The 17,333-nt window shown below is 45.7% G+C and overlaps 1 protein-coding gene across 1 annotated transcript; it reads left to right on the plus strand.

Moving 5' to 3' along the window:
* The first annotated feature begins 11 nt into the window (after positions 1-11).
* Positions 12-13,824, plus strand: ING1 (inhibitor of growth family member 1). The gene is made up of 2 exons (XM_048855224.2): positions 12-698; positions 12,206-13,824. Exons 1-2 carry the CDS (start codon positions 557-559, stop codon positions 12,907-12,909), a joined length of 846 nt encoding a protein of 281 aa, XP_048711181.1. The 5' UTR covers positions 12-556; the 3' UTR covers positions 12,910-13,824.
* The last annotated feature ends 3,509 nt before the right edge of the window (positions 13,825-17,333 follow it).

Here is a 17,333-nt window from a genome sequence, read left to right on the forward strand (position 1 = left end):
GCGTGGCGGGGCTGAATGTTTCCCAAGTGTTTGAAACTGGTATTTGGGTTTTCCACGTTGGATCAAGTGCGGCGTATAGCGAGAGGGGAGGCTGCATTAATATAACCGGGGACGGGAGCAGCGGCGGCGAGAGGAGCGTGGAAGGAAGGAGAGAGGCTAGGAGCGGCGCACGGAGGAGCTGCTGCTTCTGTCAGACACTTTGCACAACAGATTTTGTTTCCAGATTGTTTCGGAGGATCTGGTTTGAGTCCCCCTCCCTGCCTCCCCCTTCGCACACACAAATCCCTCTGATTGTTCCTACCACCTCCTTCGTGAGTTACCCACAACGACAGCCATTCAATCAGCTGCTGCTGGCGGTGGGGACTAGCGGAGGGTGCGTGTCTCTCTCTCTCTCGGCGTTCACAAGAGAGGAGTCAGATGTAGCTTCTCTCGGTTTTGGGGAGCTCCAGAGAGAGGTGGACAGGGAGCGAGCCGGGCAGATTGGGGCTGTCGTCTTTGGAGCGAGCAGCCCTCCGTCTCGCAGAGAAGGGGGGAGGAAGACTGTTTGTCTTGCCGGATGAAAATGTTGAGTCCTGCAAACGGAGAGCAGCTTCACCTCGTGAACTATGTGGAGGATTATCTGGACTCCATCGAGTCTCTGCCCTTCGATCTGCAGAGAAATGTCTCCCTGATGAGGGAAATTGACGCCAAATATCAAGGTAAGTGCTTTCTTGTGTGTGTGTGGTGCTGGGTTAGGTGGTGTCTTTTCTTTCCTTGGTAGCTGAGTCCTGGCACCCCTTGCCCGCTCCCCGCACCCTGCAGGGATGGTAGTTTTTTATTTCTGGGAGGAGGGAGAAAGCAGGAAAAAAGAGCCTAGAAGAGGAGAAGAGGGGCTGATCTGCAGCGTTAGCTCTTGTCATGGGGCGGAACAAAAGGTCTCCGGCTTCTCTTATTAAGCAAGGACTCTGCTTTTCAGTGTAAAATACTGGACAAGAAGACGGGGGGCAGGGAAGCGGGGTATGGGGGGCTATTTCTGGGTGTGTAGTTGTGGGGGGAGGTTTTGTAGGTACCGGGAAAGTGCTGGGTGGACAGAGGGAGAGATTACAGCACAACAACATTTAGGAATGTACAGTATTCATTATGGCTGTAGTAAGGGAGAGAGGCTGCTAGGGAAGAAGGGGGAGGAGGTTTAGATGCGAGTGGGGGGCAGGGTTTGCTTTCTTCAGGCTCTTTTTAATGGGGGTGCGTTTCACCCTGTAAAACAGCCCCGTGTAGGGGGGAGGGGAGTTATATAAAATAAACGCTGGATGGGTTATGGATGAGCTGAATGCTAAGTGTCCCCTCCCCGCAGCATGCTGGCTGCACTCACTCCGGGGCATGCCGTCTCCTTGCCCCGCGGGGAGAGGGGTTAGTTTGCGGAGCAGCTTTGTCACTTGCTGTGTGTGTAGAGGGGAAGGTCTGTTGGGCGCTGCGGGCAAAGGTGGCACAGGGTGCTGGAGGGGACCCCTCCTGCTGGACGGGGCGAGGGCTGGTCTCTGCGGCACTCGCCGCTGATCTGCGGGCTCCCCTCCCCGCACGCGGGCTAGAGACTGGTGGAAAGCTCCCCATCGAAGGCACCGGCAGCAGGGGCTACAGGGCAGCGCTGCCCGGTGCGGGGGAGGAGGCGTAGGGCGGCGCGCTTTCCTGCACACCCACCACAGTGCAAACAGGAGCTGCGTCCGCGCTATGTCGGAGTCAGTCACCCCGCTCGCTGCGTCATTTATAGCCCTCCCTCATTAGCATATCGCGCTTCGCCCCGCCTCCGCCTCGCGCTATTGGCCGGGCTCTGCCCCCACGGCTCAGCCTCTGCCGCTCACTGCCCGGGCTCGCTGTTCCGCCTTCTAGCTCCGCCTCTTCGCGGCGTTTCCGAAGCCCCTTTTTTTTGTGGGGTTGATTTGAATATCTTGAGGTTCTCCCCGCCTCCCCGTTTCTGATTGGCGCCATGGGCTGCGCGAGATGGGCGCAACTTTGGCCTTCGGATTCTGATTGACACGTTTTTAGGTGGGGGACCTGTGCTGTCTCCGCCTTCTGGTTCTGATTGGAGCCTTGGGATTGGTGGGCGGGTCCTTCCATTCTGGTTGGTCGGTTGCCCTGGAGACGTGAGCACCGGGTTTTCTGATTCCGATTGGCCTGCTGCGCCGAAAGGCACGGGTTCCTCGCACTTCTCTTTCTGATTGGCGTGCTGGACGGATGAAGGCGGGTTATCCCTGTACTCTTTGATTCTGATTGGTAGAGGGCAGACTCGGCTTCGCCTCCTTCCCTCTGTTTCGAAAAACGGGAAACTCTGTTGGGCCCATTTCCTGTTCAAAGAACAATAGCCTGACGTCACGTCCTGGTTGTGCCTACTGCGTTGGCAAGTGGCCGGTTGCTAAGGAGGGGCGGAGCCTCCTGAAGGAGACTGATAGAGAGCGCCTTCCCGGTTGGCTGAGCGCCCGCCGGTGCCCCGCCCCCGCCTATAATGGCGGCGGAGCGCCGCGGTGCGGTGTGGGGGGAGGAGCCGGGAACGGAGGCCGGGACTCAAGCGCCCCCCCGCGTGTGTCCTGTCTGACCGGCAGGGGGCGGCCTCCGAGCTGGGGCGGGGCGAGGCGCTGGGGCGGCGCGGGGCTGGCGGGACTCCGCTGCCCAGCGCCCTTCCCGGGAGGCGGCCCTAGGCGCCTCGGGGCGGAGCTCGCGCCGCGCGTGGCGGGTCCCCGCAGAGCCGCCCGCCCGCCCGCGGCTGGCCCGAGACCCCAAACCTTCCGCCGTCTCCAGCCTGGACGGGGGAGAGAAGCGATCCTGGCCCCCGCCTGGGCAGCCCCCCTCCAGGCGTGCAACAGCCAACGCCCAGCCCGGTTCCTAGCCCGGAAACCGGCTCCTTGCAAATCTGCACCCCACGCCGGTGTCGAGGGAGCTCTTTCCTCTCCACAGAGAGATGCCATTTACACCCGGGCCCCGGGGTAGCCTGGCCGGCAAGTCCAGACCACAACCTATGAATTTCTTCTGCTCTGTAACCTTCAAAATGCCCCCACCCTACCCTTCATGTATTTTTTTTTAAAAGCAAATTAGCTCGCTATTAGCCTTCCTTCAAACAACAATCTCTTCAGATTTTGAAAGGGAGAGGGGGATCCGAGAAATATAAATTACCATTGGGCTTATACATATGGTTTATAGCAAGATTTTGGCAGTTATTTTAGATGTGGGATTGTTCCTTAAATTGAATTTTGCATAGCATTTTGCTGATTTATAGTGTGTGGCAGTATATCAGAAGCTTTGAAATACACACTTCATTAAACAGTAATCCTCATGAATCACACAAATAGTGGTCTCTCCTGACATACCTTTAAAAAATAATAAAGAGTAGAGCATTGTGGTAAGATGCCAGTACTCAGATTTCATTGTACAAAAATATAAAACTTACTGATGTATGGCAAAGTGTCACAAAATGAGTTATAGTTGAGTAAATGAACAAAGTACAGATAGTGCAGTATCGTTTACCACCACTGTTCATTTACTAAATTGCTAAGTTAATAATTAGTAACTGCTCTCCTAATTATTGAGTTAGTGAGGTTCTACCATATACAATATACATTTCCCCCAAACTACCATTATGTAAGCGGCTGAATAGTCCTGCTCTTGTGGGGAACTTTCCTGGCTTCTGCACTACCCCGGTGAAGTGGGCTAGCGAAAGGATCTGAGTCCTCGCTCCCACTTCCTTTACTCAGTGGCCTCCCTGCCCTTGAGGGCTCCTCTTCCACTCTCCTGTCTGGCAGAGTCCTTGTAAACCCAACAAGGCTGAGCCCAGGATTCCTGGGGGGCTCGACCCCCAACCCTGCTGTGGTCATCTATGACAGGGGCTAGGGTGTCCCCACTCCAAGAGACTCTCTGCACTGGGCACTTCTCTGACCCACTGACCATTACATATAAGTTAAAGCAAATGCAAGTTATTTAATCGACAATTAATTTTAAAAAGAATAAGGGGAAATGGGAAAGGTGAAAGGAAACACCTCACCCCGCTCTGCGGCAGGGAACATCACAAACAGCGTCTCTGGAATGTCCGGGCAGTTCACAGTCTGTTCCTTGGAAGTCCCAGGCCTCCTTCTCAGGCCCTGGCTGTGCTGCAGGGATGCTGTGGGTTGGACACTTGCTCTGGTGGTGGCCACACGCTCTCAGGCTCTAAGTGGTAGGACCCTTCTGCCCAGTGTCGCCCCCGCCCTGTCGGGGTTACGATCCAAGCCTGGCCTGCAGAGCCTCTTGGCTGAGGCATCTCCCTGTGCTGGGCCTGCTGCCCAGGGTCCCCCTCGTTCTCCCCAGCTGCTCACCACACCCAGCTCCGGACTGCTCCAGCCCCAGCTCCACCACTCTGTCTCTGCTGCTCTGCCTCCAGCTCCCTGGGCTGCTTCTCTGGCCCCTCTGGCTCTGGTTGCTGCAACTCTGCTCCCAGGACAGGTCTGCTCTGCAGGCTGCTTCTGTGACTCTCCTCCCAGCACTGACCTGCTTCCTGGGCTGCTTTTCTGGCCCCTCTGGCTCTGGTTGCTGCAGCTCTGTTCCCAGGGCAAGTCTGCTCTCTCTGGGCTGTGCCTCTGGCCTTGGGGCTACAGCTCTGTTCCCAGGGCAAGTCTGCTCTCTCTGGGCTGTGCCTTTGGCCTTGGGGCTGCAGCTCTGCTCCCAAGACAGGTTCTGCTCTGTCGGGGCTGCTTTTCTGGTCCCTCTGGATCTGGCCCAGCTCTGCTCCCCAGCTTAGCTTGGGCCCCTGCTTTCTCCTTAGCTCAGCCCCACTCTGTCTGACCCAGGCAAATCCAGCTCACACGGAGGACGGGACCTCCCTTGCCTCCTGACTCCCTGATTAGCCTGCCCGCCCTGTCATTCAGGCTGACCTGGAGCATTGGCCTCTCCCCATTGTGCCTGGGGACTATCAGTCTCAGGGTCCTGATTCCCCATTGACCCTTCCCCCTTTTTAGTACTGGGAGCTAGCTAACCAAAACACCCCCGCTGAATGTTAGCAACGGGGCAACAGTCCCCTTACATCTAACAAAGCTGTGTTTTTTTAAAAAAACAATACCCATGTTTCCATCTGGGTTTGTGAAAAGTCACCTTTTTGAAGGTGGAATTTTGAAAAGTGCTTAGCATTGGGCACACTCTGCTCCCCTTCAAGTCAATGGGAGTTTCAGTATGCCATTTAGACATACTGTGGGCGTGGTTGAGAAAGTGATGTTGGCAGCTGCTGGCATCTTGTCTATTGATGGAGCTGTACCAATGTTAGCAATGGTGGGAAATGATTATGCTAGCCTCAACCTGAGAGCATGCACACCAGACCACTGGCAATATAAAAGGATAGGCAGATATAGGGTACAGCAACTATCTGTTTCCACCGGAGTAATCAAGTGTCCCCTGTTACTTGGCCTCTAGATCTTTGTTAGAAGAGAAGGGTGGGGGCCCTGACTCAAAGCCATTCAAGTGACTGTTGAAATAGAGCCTCTTGTTCATTTATGTTTTCTGAAAAAAATTAAAATGACACAAGTCAAGGTTTATACCCTTGCAGGCATCAAACCAGCAGTCTGCTTTGCTTAATGCAGACAGAAATAATTTTTGCAGCACAGGATCTGGCTGTTATTCCAGATCAACACTGAATATTCCAAATTAGTTACCTTTATGTGGGCCTGAGCTTGCTGCCATCAATCAGTGGGAACAGTGAGGTAAATATTTCAAAGTTGGAAAATAAATCTGTGACTCTTATTCAAATATGGATCACAGGGGAGCTGGGCAAATATTAGAACAAGGTAGACAAATTTATCTCTACAGCTATACTTTAAACCTGGGACTTTATTGGCTTAGAGACTTTCAGTGCAGAGCAGTGGATAATGTTGAAATAAATGTCTCAAAGAGAATTTTTGTGTGTTGTGAGAAACTGTTTAGCTCAGCTAGTGCAGTACTTAAGATTGTCTGATGGGTATTGCCTATGTTTTCATTTTTATGGCTGAGGGTGGGCTTTCTGATGCTACACAGCAAAAAAACCGATAGTTTGTGTCCTCTGCAGCCTACGGAGTTACAAGGTGCACAGAATTCCCAGCATGTGATTTTTGCATTTGTAACTTCCCCAACGTGCTTTAAACATACAGGTGACAGAGTAAAACCAGGGACTCACAGGTAGTTGACTATCTTGGGAGACACTGAAACAGCTAGGCTTTTGCATAGGGCCTATACAGTATTTACCCGAGAGTGGATTAGTATTAGCCATTCTGGAGAGGACAGGCAAGCCATGCTGCTGAGTCTGCTTCTCTAAGGAATATTACAAATTAGAGCCTGGCACAACTTTCAGCTGAAATAGCTGCTAAGAAACTTATTTTCTTATCTAGTGTCACACTTAAGTACCAAAGTCTCCCAACTCCATCCATCAGAACACCCACTTGTTGCTGAGCAACCCTTTTTATTTGGGCACAGTTGTAAACAGCAGCCAACTGTATCACTCAGTATCTTGTGTTGTGCTGAGCAACTTTGATTAGCACCTCACAGGAAGTGCTCTGCAGCTAGGAAGATCAAGATTATTATGACTAAATGAAATATGCCTTACCAATATATTAAATAGTAGAGCAATGCTAGCAGTGTGATAATGGTATATTTTTCATGTGCATATAGCATATTTAAAATGAAGCTTTAATAATAGGAATGGAGAACCGAATTAAACTATTTTGCCACTAAAAAAATTAGTAGCCTGTAGAGAAACATTCTTTGGATATCCACAAAGAAAAGTATTTCTCCTAGAAAGATTATCTGTATCTCAAATTTAAGTGGGCTAATCTATTAATGACTGTGGCTAAGTGCCACAAAATTGGAATATAGACTTCCGAATTTAAGTCACTGGGAATAATGATGATAAATGTTTAATCTCCCACCATACTTAATCTCTAAGGGTTTGTCTTGATTAGGATAAAAGGTTTTGTTTTTTTAAGAAGGTTAGCTAGCTCATTCACACCAATTCTACCTGCTGCAGTACAACTAGCTGTATCTAAACTAGAGTCCTAAAATGTATTAGTTAACATGTTATCAAAAAACAAACACCTTTTTATCCTAATCATGACAAAGCCTAAATAGCAACAGCTTTGTTGGTATTAGTTGTGTAACAAGATCTATTAGCATGTTTTCTTGTCCAAAAGAAAGTCTTATTAGGGAGATAAATGTCCACATTTGTAAAATTCAGAGTCAGACCTTTGCTATTTCATTTAAATGTAGATGTGATTGTAATATTTATTAGGTTAACTGAGTTACTTGTCTGTTTTTTCTGCCAAGCCTTACATTTTTCTAAAACCTTCATTCTTGGTTAGTAAGCTAAACTGTTCTTCTCAGCAGCCTTTGTGTTCATTTCAAGGTGAATGGAAAGAGAAACAGAACATGATGCAGTTTAAAAAAAAAAAGAGAGAAAAGAATCCTCGTTGTAGATAATATCTGATGAGGAACGAGTATATTTATGATGGTGAAAGGGAAAGGAATCTAACATGTCTGACTGATATTGAATGGAGTTTGATGAAATGAGCACAAATCAAACACATCCATCTATTTTTCACAGTTATGAACTCTAGAATCACACATTTGACCCTTTAAAACTTCTCTCTCTCCAAAACAATGTTTGCCTGTTGAAAAAAATCCTTATAGTAAGTAGGACAATAATACCACTTCAAGACTATCTCCATTTGGTTTATACTTTTACTATTTTAAATCCGAGATCATAACTGCTCCAACTGTTGCCAGATATATTTGAATGTCCTAAATACTTATTTTCTATGGTTAAATACATATTGAAAATAGATGCATGTATTTACTCAGATTGCAACCATTTCAGAATATGTTGGTGCGGGAGGGACATGGCCACATGCAGGCATGTATCCAAGCCTCCCGCACATCTTAAAAGGAGGTAAAATACCTAAAATATAGCTATAGTTTGTATATTGCAGTCCTGATCCAGCAATCCTTAGACTTTGGCTCTCACCTGCCAAAGACTTGGAGGAATAGAAGGGTAGCTTAAGGCCTTGTCTACACTACAGTTTTGTCAATGAAAGTCAGGTTTCGTTGACAAGACAATGGAGATGTACACACTACAGTGCTCCTTCTGCCAACAAAATTCTCCTACTTTGCTGCCAAAATAAAACCACCTCAACAAGAGACATAGAGCTTTTTGCAGCAAAGTTACATTGACAAAGTGGCAGTGTAGACACTGCACTTGGTCATGTTGCTGTAAATGGCCTCCAGGAGGTGTCCCACAATGTCCATCCTGACCACTCTGGTCAGCAGTTTGTACTCGACTGCCTTGCACCCAGGCATCCCTCCCCCTTTAAAGGCCTGAAAATTTTTGAAATTCCACTTCCTGTTTGCTCAGTGTGGACAGCTCACAACAATCTTTCCAGCTGACCATGGCAGCTCCATGCAACAAACGCTGTCCCGCTTGGAGCACACCTGAGTTATTAGATCTGCTGGCATTGTGGGGAGAGGAGGCTATGCAGTCCCAGCTCTGCTCCAGCTGTAGGAACTGTGATACTTACGGTCAGATTTCTTCTAGCATGTTGGATAAGGGCTACAAATGGGACATGCATCAGTGTGCGCGAAGATAAAGGAGTGAGGCAGGCGTACCAGAAGGCAAGGGAGGCAAACAGTCCCTCTGGTGCTGCGCTGAAGACCTGCTGTTTCTATAAGGAGCTGGACACCATCCTCTGCAGCAACCCCACCTCCAATGCCAAGAGCCCCATGGATACTTTGGTGGGGCAGCGGACACAGCCCCGAGGACAACGTAGAGCACATTTTAGGGTCATCCAGTGGTGTGGTGAGTCAGGAACTCTTTTCCACTCCAGAGGGGTCCAGCCAGTCCCAGCAGTCCATCTCTGGAGTATATGATGCGGCAGAGGAGAACTCTGGTAAGTGATCTTTTTGAGCTGAAGTTATATGAAGTAGAGCTGTCCTTTGCTTTGTATATATTGTAGAAGTGGGTAAAGGGATAGAAATGTACAAGACTAGCTGTGTTAGCAAGTGCTTTACATTCCTCTGTGCAGCAAAGCAGTGCGGTGAAACAGCGTGTTAATGTACACCGAGATTTCACGGGAATTCTCGAGAGAGATCTAGAAAACTTTCCTGGAGGTACTCGCCAATCCTCTGTTGAAGGTTCGTTGGCAGAGCTGCTTTGTTCCTTCGCCCATTGTAGGAAACTTTCCCGCGCCAATCAGCAATCACTTGTGCAGGAACCAAAGCAGCACACAGGCGAGTGGCATAGACACCCGGTCTGAAGCTGCACGCATGCAAGAGATGCACCCTTACATCCTGGCTTACCTTCAAGAGTGAGATAGCATCTTCATTGACCCCTGTCTATGGAAAATGGTGGCAGAATTTACAATATTGTCCCTAGTCACCTGCAGTGATCCTCTTTAAAAAAAACACCGAGACCCTTTGCCCCATCTTGAGTGCACCCTCCCCTCCCCTAGGCCGACCTCACCATATTTAGAGTGCTCACTGAGCTGTCTGCTTGCCAAAAGACCGTGAGAAACTGATTCGTATTTTTTAAAGGTGCATTTTACTATAATGAGTCGATGCAGTGTGTGCACTAACATTCATGCTTCTGTTTATTGTTTCTTGTGTTTCTACAGCTGTGGCCTTCAGTGGAACCCCCTACATACTGGTGGAGTGCCTCCGCCAGCTAAGGCAAGGAGGATATGTTCCGAGAATTGCTCCAATCCTCAGAGGCCGAAAAACAAGAACGCAGGTTGTGGAGAGAGACTTTAAAAAAAAAATTATAAAATAGGCAGGACAGAAAGGAGAGCTAGGAGTGAATTTTAGTAGGCTAGGAGCAGATGATAAAAGCGTTGGAGGAGCAAACAGAGATGTTGAAGTCTCTAATCACACCGCAGGCAGAATTCATGTGTTCGACCCCCCTGCAGATGATACAGAACTGCCTTCCATGCACTCCCCAAACTCCTCCCACACATTCCGTGCAACTTCCCAGCCCATCTTGGTACCTGGTTACTCCACCTCTTTGGACAGCTTCCAGAATGATAGCTGGACTTACACTCAGCTATGAAAGCCTACACTGCCCTTCATTGTTATCTCCCTTCCCACCAAGTCTTTTGTGTGTGTTGTTAATTGGTATTTAATAAAAACAAACTCTTTGAATGATAACCTGTCTTTATTTGTCTCCAAAACACAGTGGTTTATGCTGGAATTAATACACAGTGTCAATTTCATCATTTGCTCACTACACATCCCGGTCAGGAATCATCAACATTTTCATACAACGCAGCAAGTTAATAAAGCATGGCAGAGTGCTGTATAGAATGACACATTACTGGAGCTCATTGTCAAAGTGTTGCCTCAAAGCCTCCCTGATTCAAATTGCTCTCCCCCTGGTGCACTTCAGCCCTGGTATCTGGCTGCTCAAAATCAGCCACCAGGTGATCCGCCTCCACGCAACCCCGTGGGAAACGTCTCACCTTTAGCCTCACAAATACTATGGAGCACCCAGGAGGCTGCTATGACCATGGGAATATTTTCCTCATTTAGGTCTAACTTGTCATAAAGGCATCGCCAGCCTGCTTTTAAACTGCCAAACGTATATTCTACAGTCATTCTGCACCTGCTCAGCCTATTGTTGAAGTGCTCCTTGCTGCTGTCCAGGTTTCCCATGTAAGGCTTCATGATCCGTGACAGTAAGGGATAGGTCGGGTTTCCCAGGATCACTATGGGCATTTCAATATCCCCCATTGGAATCTTTTAGTCTGGAAAGAAAGTCCCTGCTTGCAGCTTTCTGTACAGACCAGTGTTCCTGAAGATGCATGTGTCATGCACCTTTTCGGACCATCCCACATTGATATCAGTGAAATGCCCATGGTGATCCCCAGTGCCTGCAACACCATCGAGAAATACCCCTTTCTATGGATGTACTCTATTGCAAGGTGGTCTGGTGCCAAAATTGGGATATGTCTGCCATCTATTGCTCTGTCTTACTTAGGGAATCCCATTGCCGCAGAGCCATCCACTGTTTCACACACATTGCCAAGAGTCACAGTCCTTTGTAGCAGGATGTGATTAATGGCCCTGCACACTTGCGTTACCGCAGCCCCAATGGTTGACTTCCCAACTCCAAACTGATTCACAACCAACCGGTAACAGTCTGGAGTTGCCAGTTTCCACACAGCAATCGCCACGTGCTTCTCCACTCAGAGGGCAGCTCTCATTTTGGTGTCCTTGCGCCGCACTGCTGGGGCTATCTCCGCACACAGTTCCAGGAAGGTGCGCTCTGCATCCAAAAGTTTTGCAGCCACTGCTCATCATCCCAGACTTGCATAACTATGCGATCTCAGCGCTTGTTTCCTGGGCCCAAAAGTGATGGTTCACCATGTGCAGCTGCTCCGTGAATGCCAAAAGCAATCTGACAGGTTTCAGAGTAACAGCCGTGTTAGTCTGTATTCGCAAAAAGAAAAGGAGTACTTGTGGCACCTTAGAGACTAACCAATTTATTTGAGCATGAGCTTTCGTGAGCTACAGCTCACTTCTGGTGTTGTTTCTTTCCATGGTACACAGCAGGTCAGGCACCTCTGATTCCTGTTTAAATCGGGTGCTCATGGTATACTCAGTGACCAGCCATGATGTGCTCATAACAGTGACCACAACAATAGAGAGCAATGCTGGATCCATCCTTTCAGACAGAGATTGCGAGCGCACAATAAACAGGGGCCATTGAAAAATGCCACAAAACGCAGTTGAAAGCCCATGGAATGATGGTACAGAAAAAACTGCATCATGGGACATTGAGCCCTCACCCATGATGCACTTCAATCCACTTCAATTGTCTAAAAGGAAAAGTCTTGAAGATCTAGGCCACTTACCTGGCAATCTGTAACTTCCCTTCATTGTGACAAGCTGCTTCATAGACATCACATACTGCCGCACCCACAAAACTCGCACAGGGTGTAACAGTCTAAAATGAAATTATTTTAATAATACATTTCTAAATTTAAACTAGATGGCATTTGCATTTTGTTCCAGAGAGACCAACTATTCAGCTGTAGATGTGAGCCGCTACTTGTCAGATTTCAACTTCGGTGTGACTGCCTTTGATCAGCTTTGTACTTTACAAGAAAGTAGTGCTGCTTTTGGGAGGCAATAGTATGGGGAGGTTTTGTTCAGCCATTCTGTATGTGCAGAATATTTATAGTTTTACTTTTTTCCTTTGCAGAGATCTTAAAGGAGCTGGATGATTATTATGAAAAGTTCAAACGAGAGACCGATGCAGTGCAAAAGAGAAGACTGTTGCATTGCATACAGAGAGCACTGATCCGGAGTCAGGAACTGGGAGATGAAAAGATCCAAATTGTCAGTCAGATGGTGGAGCTTGTTGAGAATAGAACCAGGCAAGTGGACAGTCATGTGGAACTATTTGAGACCTGTCAAGAGACTAATGAGACCACTGGAAACAGTGGCAAAGCCAGCCAAGATAAGTCAAAGAATGAGACAATCACTCAGGCTGAAAAGCCCAACAATAAGAGATCTAGGAGGCAAAGAAATAATGAAAATCGAGAAAATGCTTCTAATAATCATGATCATGATGACATCACCTCGGGAATGCCAAAGGAGAAGAAAGCAAAAACATCCAAGAAAAAGAAGAGGTCTAAGGCTAAAGCAGAGAGGGAGGCTTCCCCTGCGGATCTTCCTATTGATCCCAATGAGCCAACATACTGCTTGTGTAATCAAGTCTCCTATGGAGAAATGATAGGATGTGATAATGATGAGTGCCCAATTGAGTGGTTTCATTTTTCATGTGTGGGACTCAATCATAAACCAAAGGGCAAATGGTACTGCCCTAAATGTAGAGGAGAAAATGAGAAAACTATGGACAAGGCACTGGAGAAATCTAAAAAAGAAAGGGCCTACAACAGGTAGTTTGTAGACTCTTGATTGTGAAGAAAGATAAAAAACCAACCAACCAACCAGTGTATTTATTGTCAGTGTCACCTTTGTTGAGGTGCAAGGATTGTAAAATGTATATTTTTAAAGGAGGTTAGAAACTAAACCATTCCTGTTATAGGGACGGCAATAAGAGCAATTTTGTTTTTCCATTTGATACAGCTGTAAAAAGAAAGTGAAAGTGGTCTGGCGACCAACATTAATAAACATGTAATAAGAGTTTAAATTTAGTGTTCAGATAGATCTAAAGACAATATAATATTTCTTTTTTGTGCTGGTAGCACTATACCCATTAACATTTAGATAACAAATATTGCTTAATGTAATTTCATTTTTCTTTATAGAGGAATGTTATTTACCTTTCCAGCAAACTGTCTAATATTTAGCCATCCAGTTGTATTTGAATAAAATGACAGTACATTACAAATTTAATTTCTTTCAGTGATGACCAATGCAAGATCAAACAAGAAGGTAAAATATGACTTCTGCTACAGAGTGTGTCAGTATAACAGTTCAATAACGAATGTTTAAATAGCGTTAGAAGATTATTTTTTAAAAAAGTAAATGGTTAAATTTTACATGACAAATATTTTATATACTGGCCGAGTACCACAAGGGCCATTTTAAAATGATTGAGTACATTTTATATTTAACCAGGAAGTGGTTTAGTAATGAAACTTAACATAAATCAAGCTTTATACTGTCACAGATAATAGTGTAGCAATCTTTAATTTGTATAAGGTGTATAAATGTAAATTTTTAAGTGGAGTTGCACTTACTGTATTATAATCGGAAATGCAGCCAAATGCCATTGTGTATCCAATGTGCATTTCCTTCTGTATGTATGAAAATTGTACAGCTGTGATATTAAGAAATAAATGAAAAAACTTAGTTTGCTCCTCTGGTGATTACATTTTAATATTGATTCATACCATTTAAAAATTAATTTCTAACTTCAGTTGCACCATCAAACTGCTGCCTGGAAGCCTAAAGTAGAATCTGTTGTAATGGTAGTCAAATTATGCTTCCAATAATGAATCTTCAGAGAGCGTATGATTAGCAAGAGAATAAGAGTCTCAAAATAGCATTTAACCTTCCATCCAACTCTACACTGTAGTTCTTACAGTTACTCTAAGACCTGGCCATATATCTTAAATAATAATAATTAATAATTAAAAAAAAATCAATGGAATGGAAGTGGCCACGTTTACATTCATGCAGATATAAATTAGTTCACATTTGTTATCAATAGGAAGTGCTTATTGAATTACAATATTATAAAAGAATTATTGCAACTATCCAGTTTAAGCATTTGTAACCCTGCTGGTCTCCTCAAATAAAACTGCTTTAGCTGTAATAAAAATGCTAACTTTAGGCACCCAGATCACATTTCACATTTTTTTATAGAACATAGGGTCAAACTGTTCCCTCCACCTCACAGTGGAGAGGATGAAATCCTGGCAGAGTCAAACAGGACACAGAGAAGGGAGAAGTATCATTCTGTTTTCTGCCTCCTCCTGTCTCTTGTGGAACTCCCTATGTGTGTGGGGGGGAGGGTTTAAGAACAAGTGGGTTGGGGTTGGGGCTGGTAACAGGAGAAAGGTTGGAGAAGGGCAGTAGGAGAGGAATGCAGAGAGGTGATGGGCAGCAGGAGGAAGATTTGGAACACAATTCTGGGACTGATCCATTCATATTACCAAATCCAATGGTTCATATAAGAATTTTGTAGATTTGTTTCTCTTATGAACACCATGTTCCTCTTCTCCTAAAATTCCTAAACTGCAGCTGTTCTGTCTCTCACAAATAATGAAATCATGCCACTGAACTGGTGGGCTGGTTCATCTGCAAGAAGTGGAGTGGAAGATATGGAGTCAGCAGAACAGGAGTAAGTGCAAGGGCTGTGGTGACCCCGGGATGTATAGAGAAGCTATAAAATGCATTAAGTCACATACTGCAAATATTACATCAATCCTATGGGGATTCCCGACCTAAATTATACTGACTGAGTTAGTTTTAAATTAAATGAGTTTCCCATTCATGCTCTGACCCCTGAGCTCCACAACTGGTAAGGATCCAGGGCCAGCAGGGGAACTATGGCAGCAAGTCTCTGCTGAATCTTACTTTGTCTTCTCTCTACCCCACTCCTCCTCTCCCCCATTTTGTTCCTCTTCTCCCTCCCACACAGTCCCCTGCTCTCTTTCCTATTCCTCACTCCAGCTGCTGTCCCCTCTGCTAATCCCAACCCTTGTGGAATTGCCTGGCTCCAACGTTCTGTCCCCTCTCCAATTAAGCCTTGTCTAATCAAGGAGAACATGTTTTAAAAAATCGTGCTCACCAAACTAATTTGAAATGCCAGTTAGGATGGAATACAAACACAGTTCAACATCTCTGAACCCAGGCTAGCTGGCCAGGGTTGATCCTAGGTTCCCCCATTAAACTGTGTCCAACGTAGGTCCCAAGTGGTGTTTCAAATGCAGAGAGCTGGGGTAAAATAATGGCGGTGTGGAGATGCATGATAGAAAAAGTCCAATTTAAGAGGGATCCATTAGTTTGCTGATAGGTCCATCTTGTCATTGTTTTTAAATGAGTACACTTTCTGCTCTTGCCCTCCCTTATCTTAGCCATGTGTCAAAGGCACCTGCTCGTTTGCTAGGTGGTTTAAAAGTTATATGATCAGCTTACTCATTTCTCCATGACCTTCCTGCTCTTCTCAATTCCACATATGGGTTGCAATTTTCTTTTGCTGCTTACCGTTGACATCTCTTGGACCTACACCACAGTATTTGATAGGGTCTAATTTCAAGCAATGAGCCTGTTCACTTCATTTAGCGTGAACTGGCTTCTGCTATTAAGCTATTCATTGTTGGAAGTATGGCTTCATGGTATGCTGACACACAGTCTACAGCCTCATACTGTGGAAACTACTCAAGCTTTGCATCTTGTTTAAAATAGTATCTTTACCAATGTACTTTTTTCTTCTTGCCTGTTTGGTCAACTTAATGGTTTAGAGAATGTACTAGCCCTGGAACTTATTTCGTCTATTTCTGCACAGAATAGGTTCGGGGGAGGCAGCAGAAGTACAAGCTTCCCAACACCATCCGTCAGCATAACTGAGCACTGAGTTGGAGAGACCATCTCTAGAAGTGAGAGAACATTTGAGTCTCCGTGTCCATTCCTTGCTTGGCTTCACTCCTGAGATTGCCAGCAAATGGCACAGTTAAGATAGGTAATCTCTCTACTAAGAAATTGGACTATGCTTACTAAATCATGTCCTACAGGTGACTGAACAATCATCAGATGTAACAGCTATCATTCAGTAGCTTACTACTAGAAAATGTCTGAGTGGGGGGAAGCATGACTTGTTTTTTTGTCAGAAATGTTCAACGAGCTATAGTCATTGCTGCTCTGGGCTGGATTTGAATGAGAGACCTAGAGATAAAAGGATCCCCAGAGCTAGTGATAAATTCCCCAGATTAGTAGAAGATGCCATTTCAATGGTAATGCAGCAATTTTTTCACATTACTAGACAGGTCCATGGAGCGGAGGCACTGCAGTAGGAGACTTAGCAGGTACAGCTAGAAAATACAGGTTAGCAGATAAGAGCAGGTAGTGATGAAGTATTTTGTGTCGCACGTAAGGTGTAACTGCAAGCTATAGCTAGAAGAACAGACAGACAGAACCAGCATGATACTGAAGAAAAAGAGCTAAACACCAATTTGAACCATTACGTCACCTAAAAACATCTCAGTTAAACAGAATTACTGTCTCCCTAAAGCAGCCATCCCAGCCTTGCATATCATTAGGCTTCAGTAAGTTTCCTGCCAATTAAGTGGATTTCCTGTCCCAATTAAATGCAATGTACCAAATAAATACAACTGAACTGAACTGGATTGGTCCATTGGTTCTTTTTTGGTAGAATCTTTTTAGTTAAAGTCAGAAACAAGGGTAGAAGTCGGAAAGTATGCTTAGAGACGTGCTTCTTTGCCTGTAATGTTGTATTAACTCTTCATTATTATTTACAAGAATAAGTTTCTTTTGTTTTAATTAAAATTAACCAAGTTAATCAATATATATGATCTAACCCTAAAAATAAGTTTGATCGTCTTTGAAGTGCCATCTCCTCAGTGGACCATGTTGGTATGAACTTAACCAAGACACAATTAAGTTTCGCACAGATAGGAGCTCTGGATTGGTGAGGGGGAAGAGAGAATCAAATTTCATGCATAGATCACATTTCACCTTTGCTGCAAAGTCTGCGCTGGCTTCGGAGGTGTTGGTTTTGCTCTATAAAACCCTTTATAGTTTGAGACCTGTGTAGATGTTTGGATATATAGCGATGGGGGCCATAAAGAACAGATAATTGACTAGTTATCTTGAAGACAAATATGGGCCAGATCCTC

The sequence above is a fragment of the Caretta caretta genome, chromosome 1, assembly GCF_965140235.1.
Source record: "Caretta caretta isolate rCarCar2 chromosome 1, rCarCar1.hap1, whole genome shotgun sequence".
In the NCBI taxonomy this organism is placed as follows: Eukaryota; Metazoa; Chordata; order Testudines; family Cheloniidae; genus Caretta; species Caretta caretta.

Bases quoted from the DNA above. Each gene is read 5' to 3' on its own strand.
- ING1 (XM_048855224.2), top strand. From the start codon at position 557: ATGAAAATGTTGAGTCCTGCAAACGGAGAGCAGCTTCACCTCGTGAAC. The intron at 699-12,205 runs GTAAGTGCTTTC...TTTCCTTTGCAG, and splicing joins AATTGACGCCAAATATCAAG to AGATCTTAAAGGAGCTGGAT.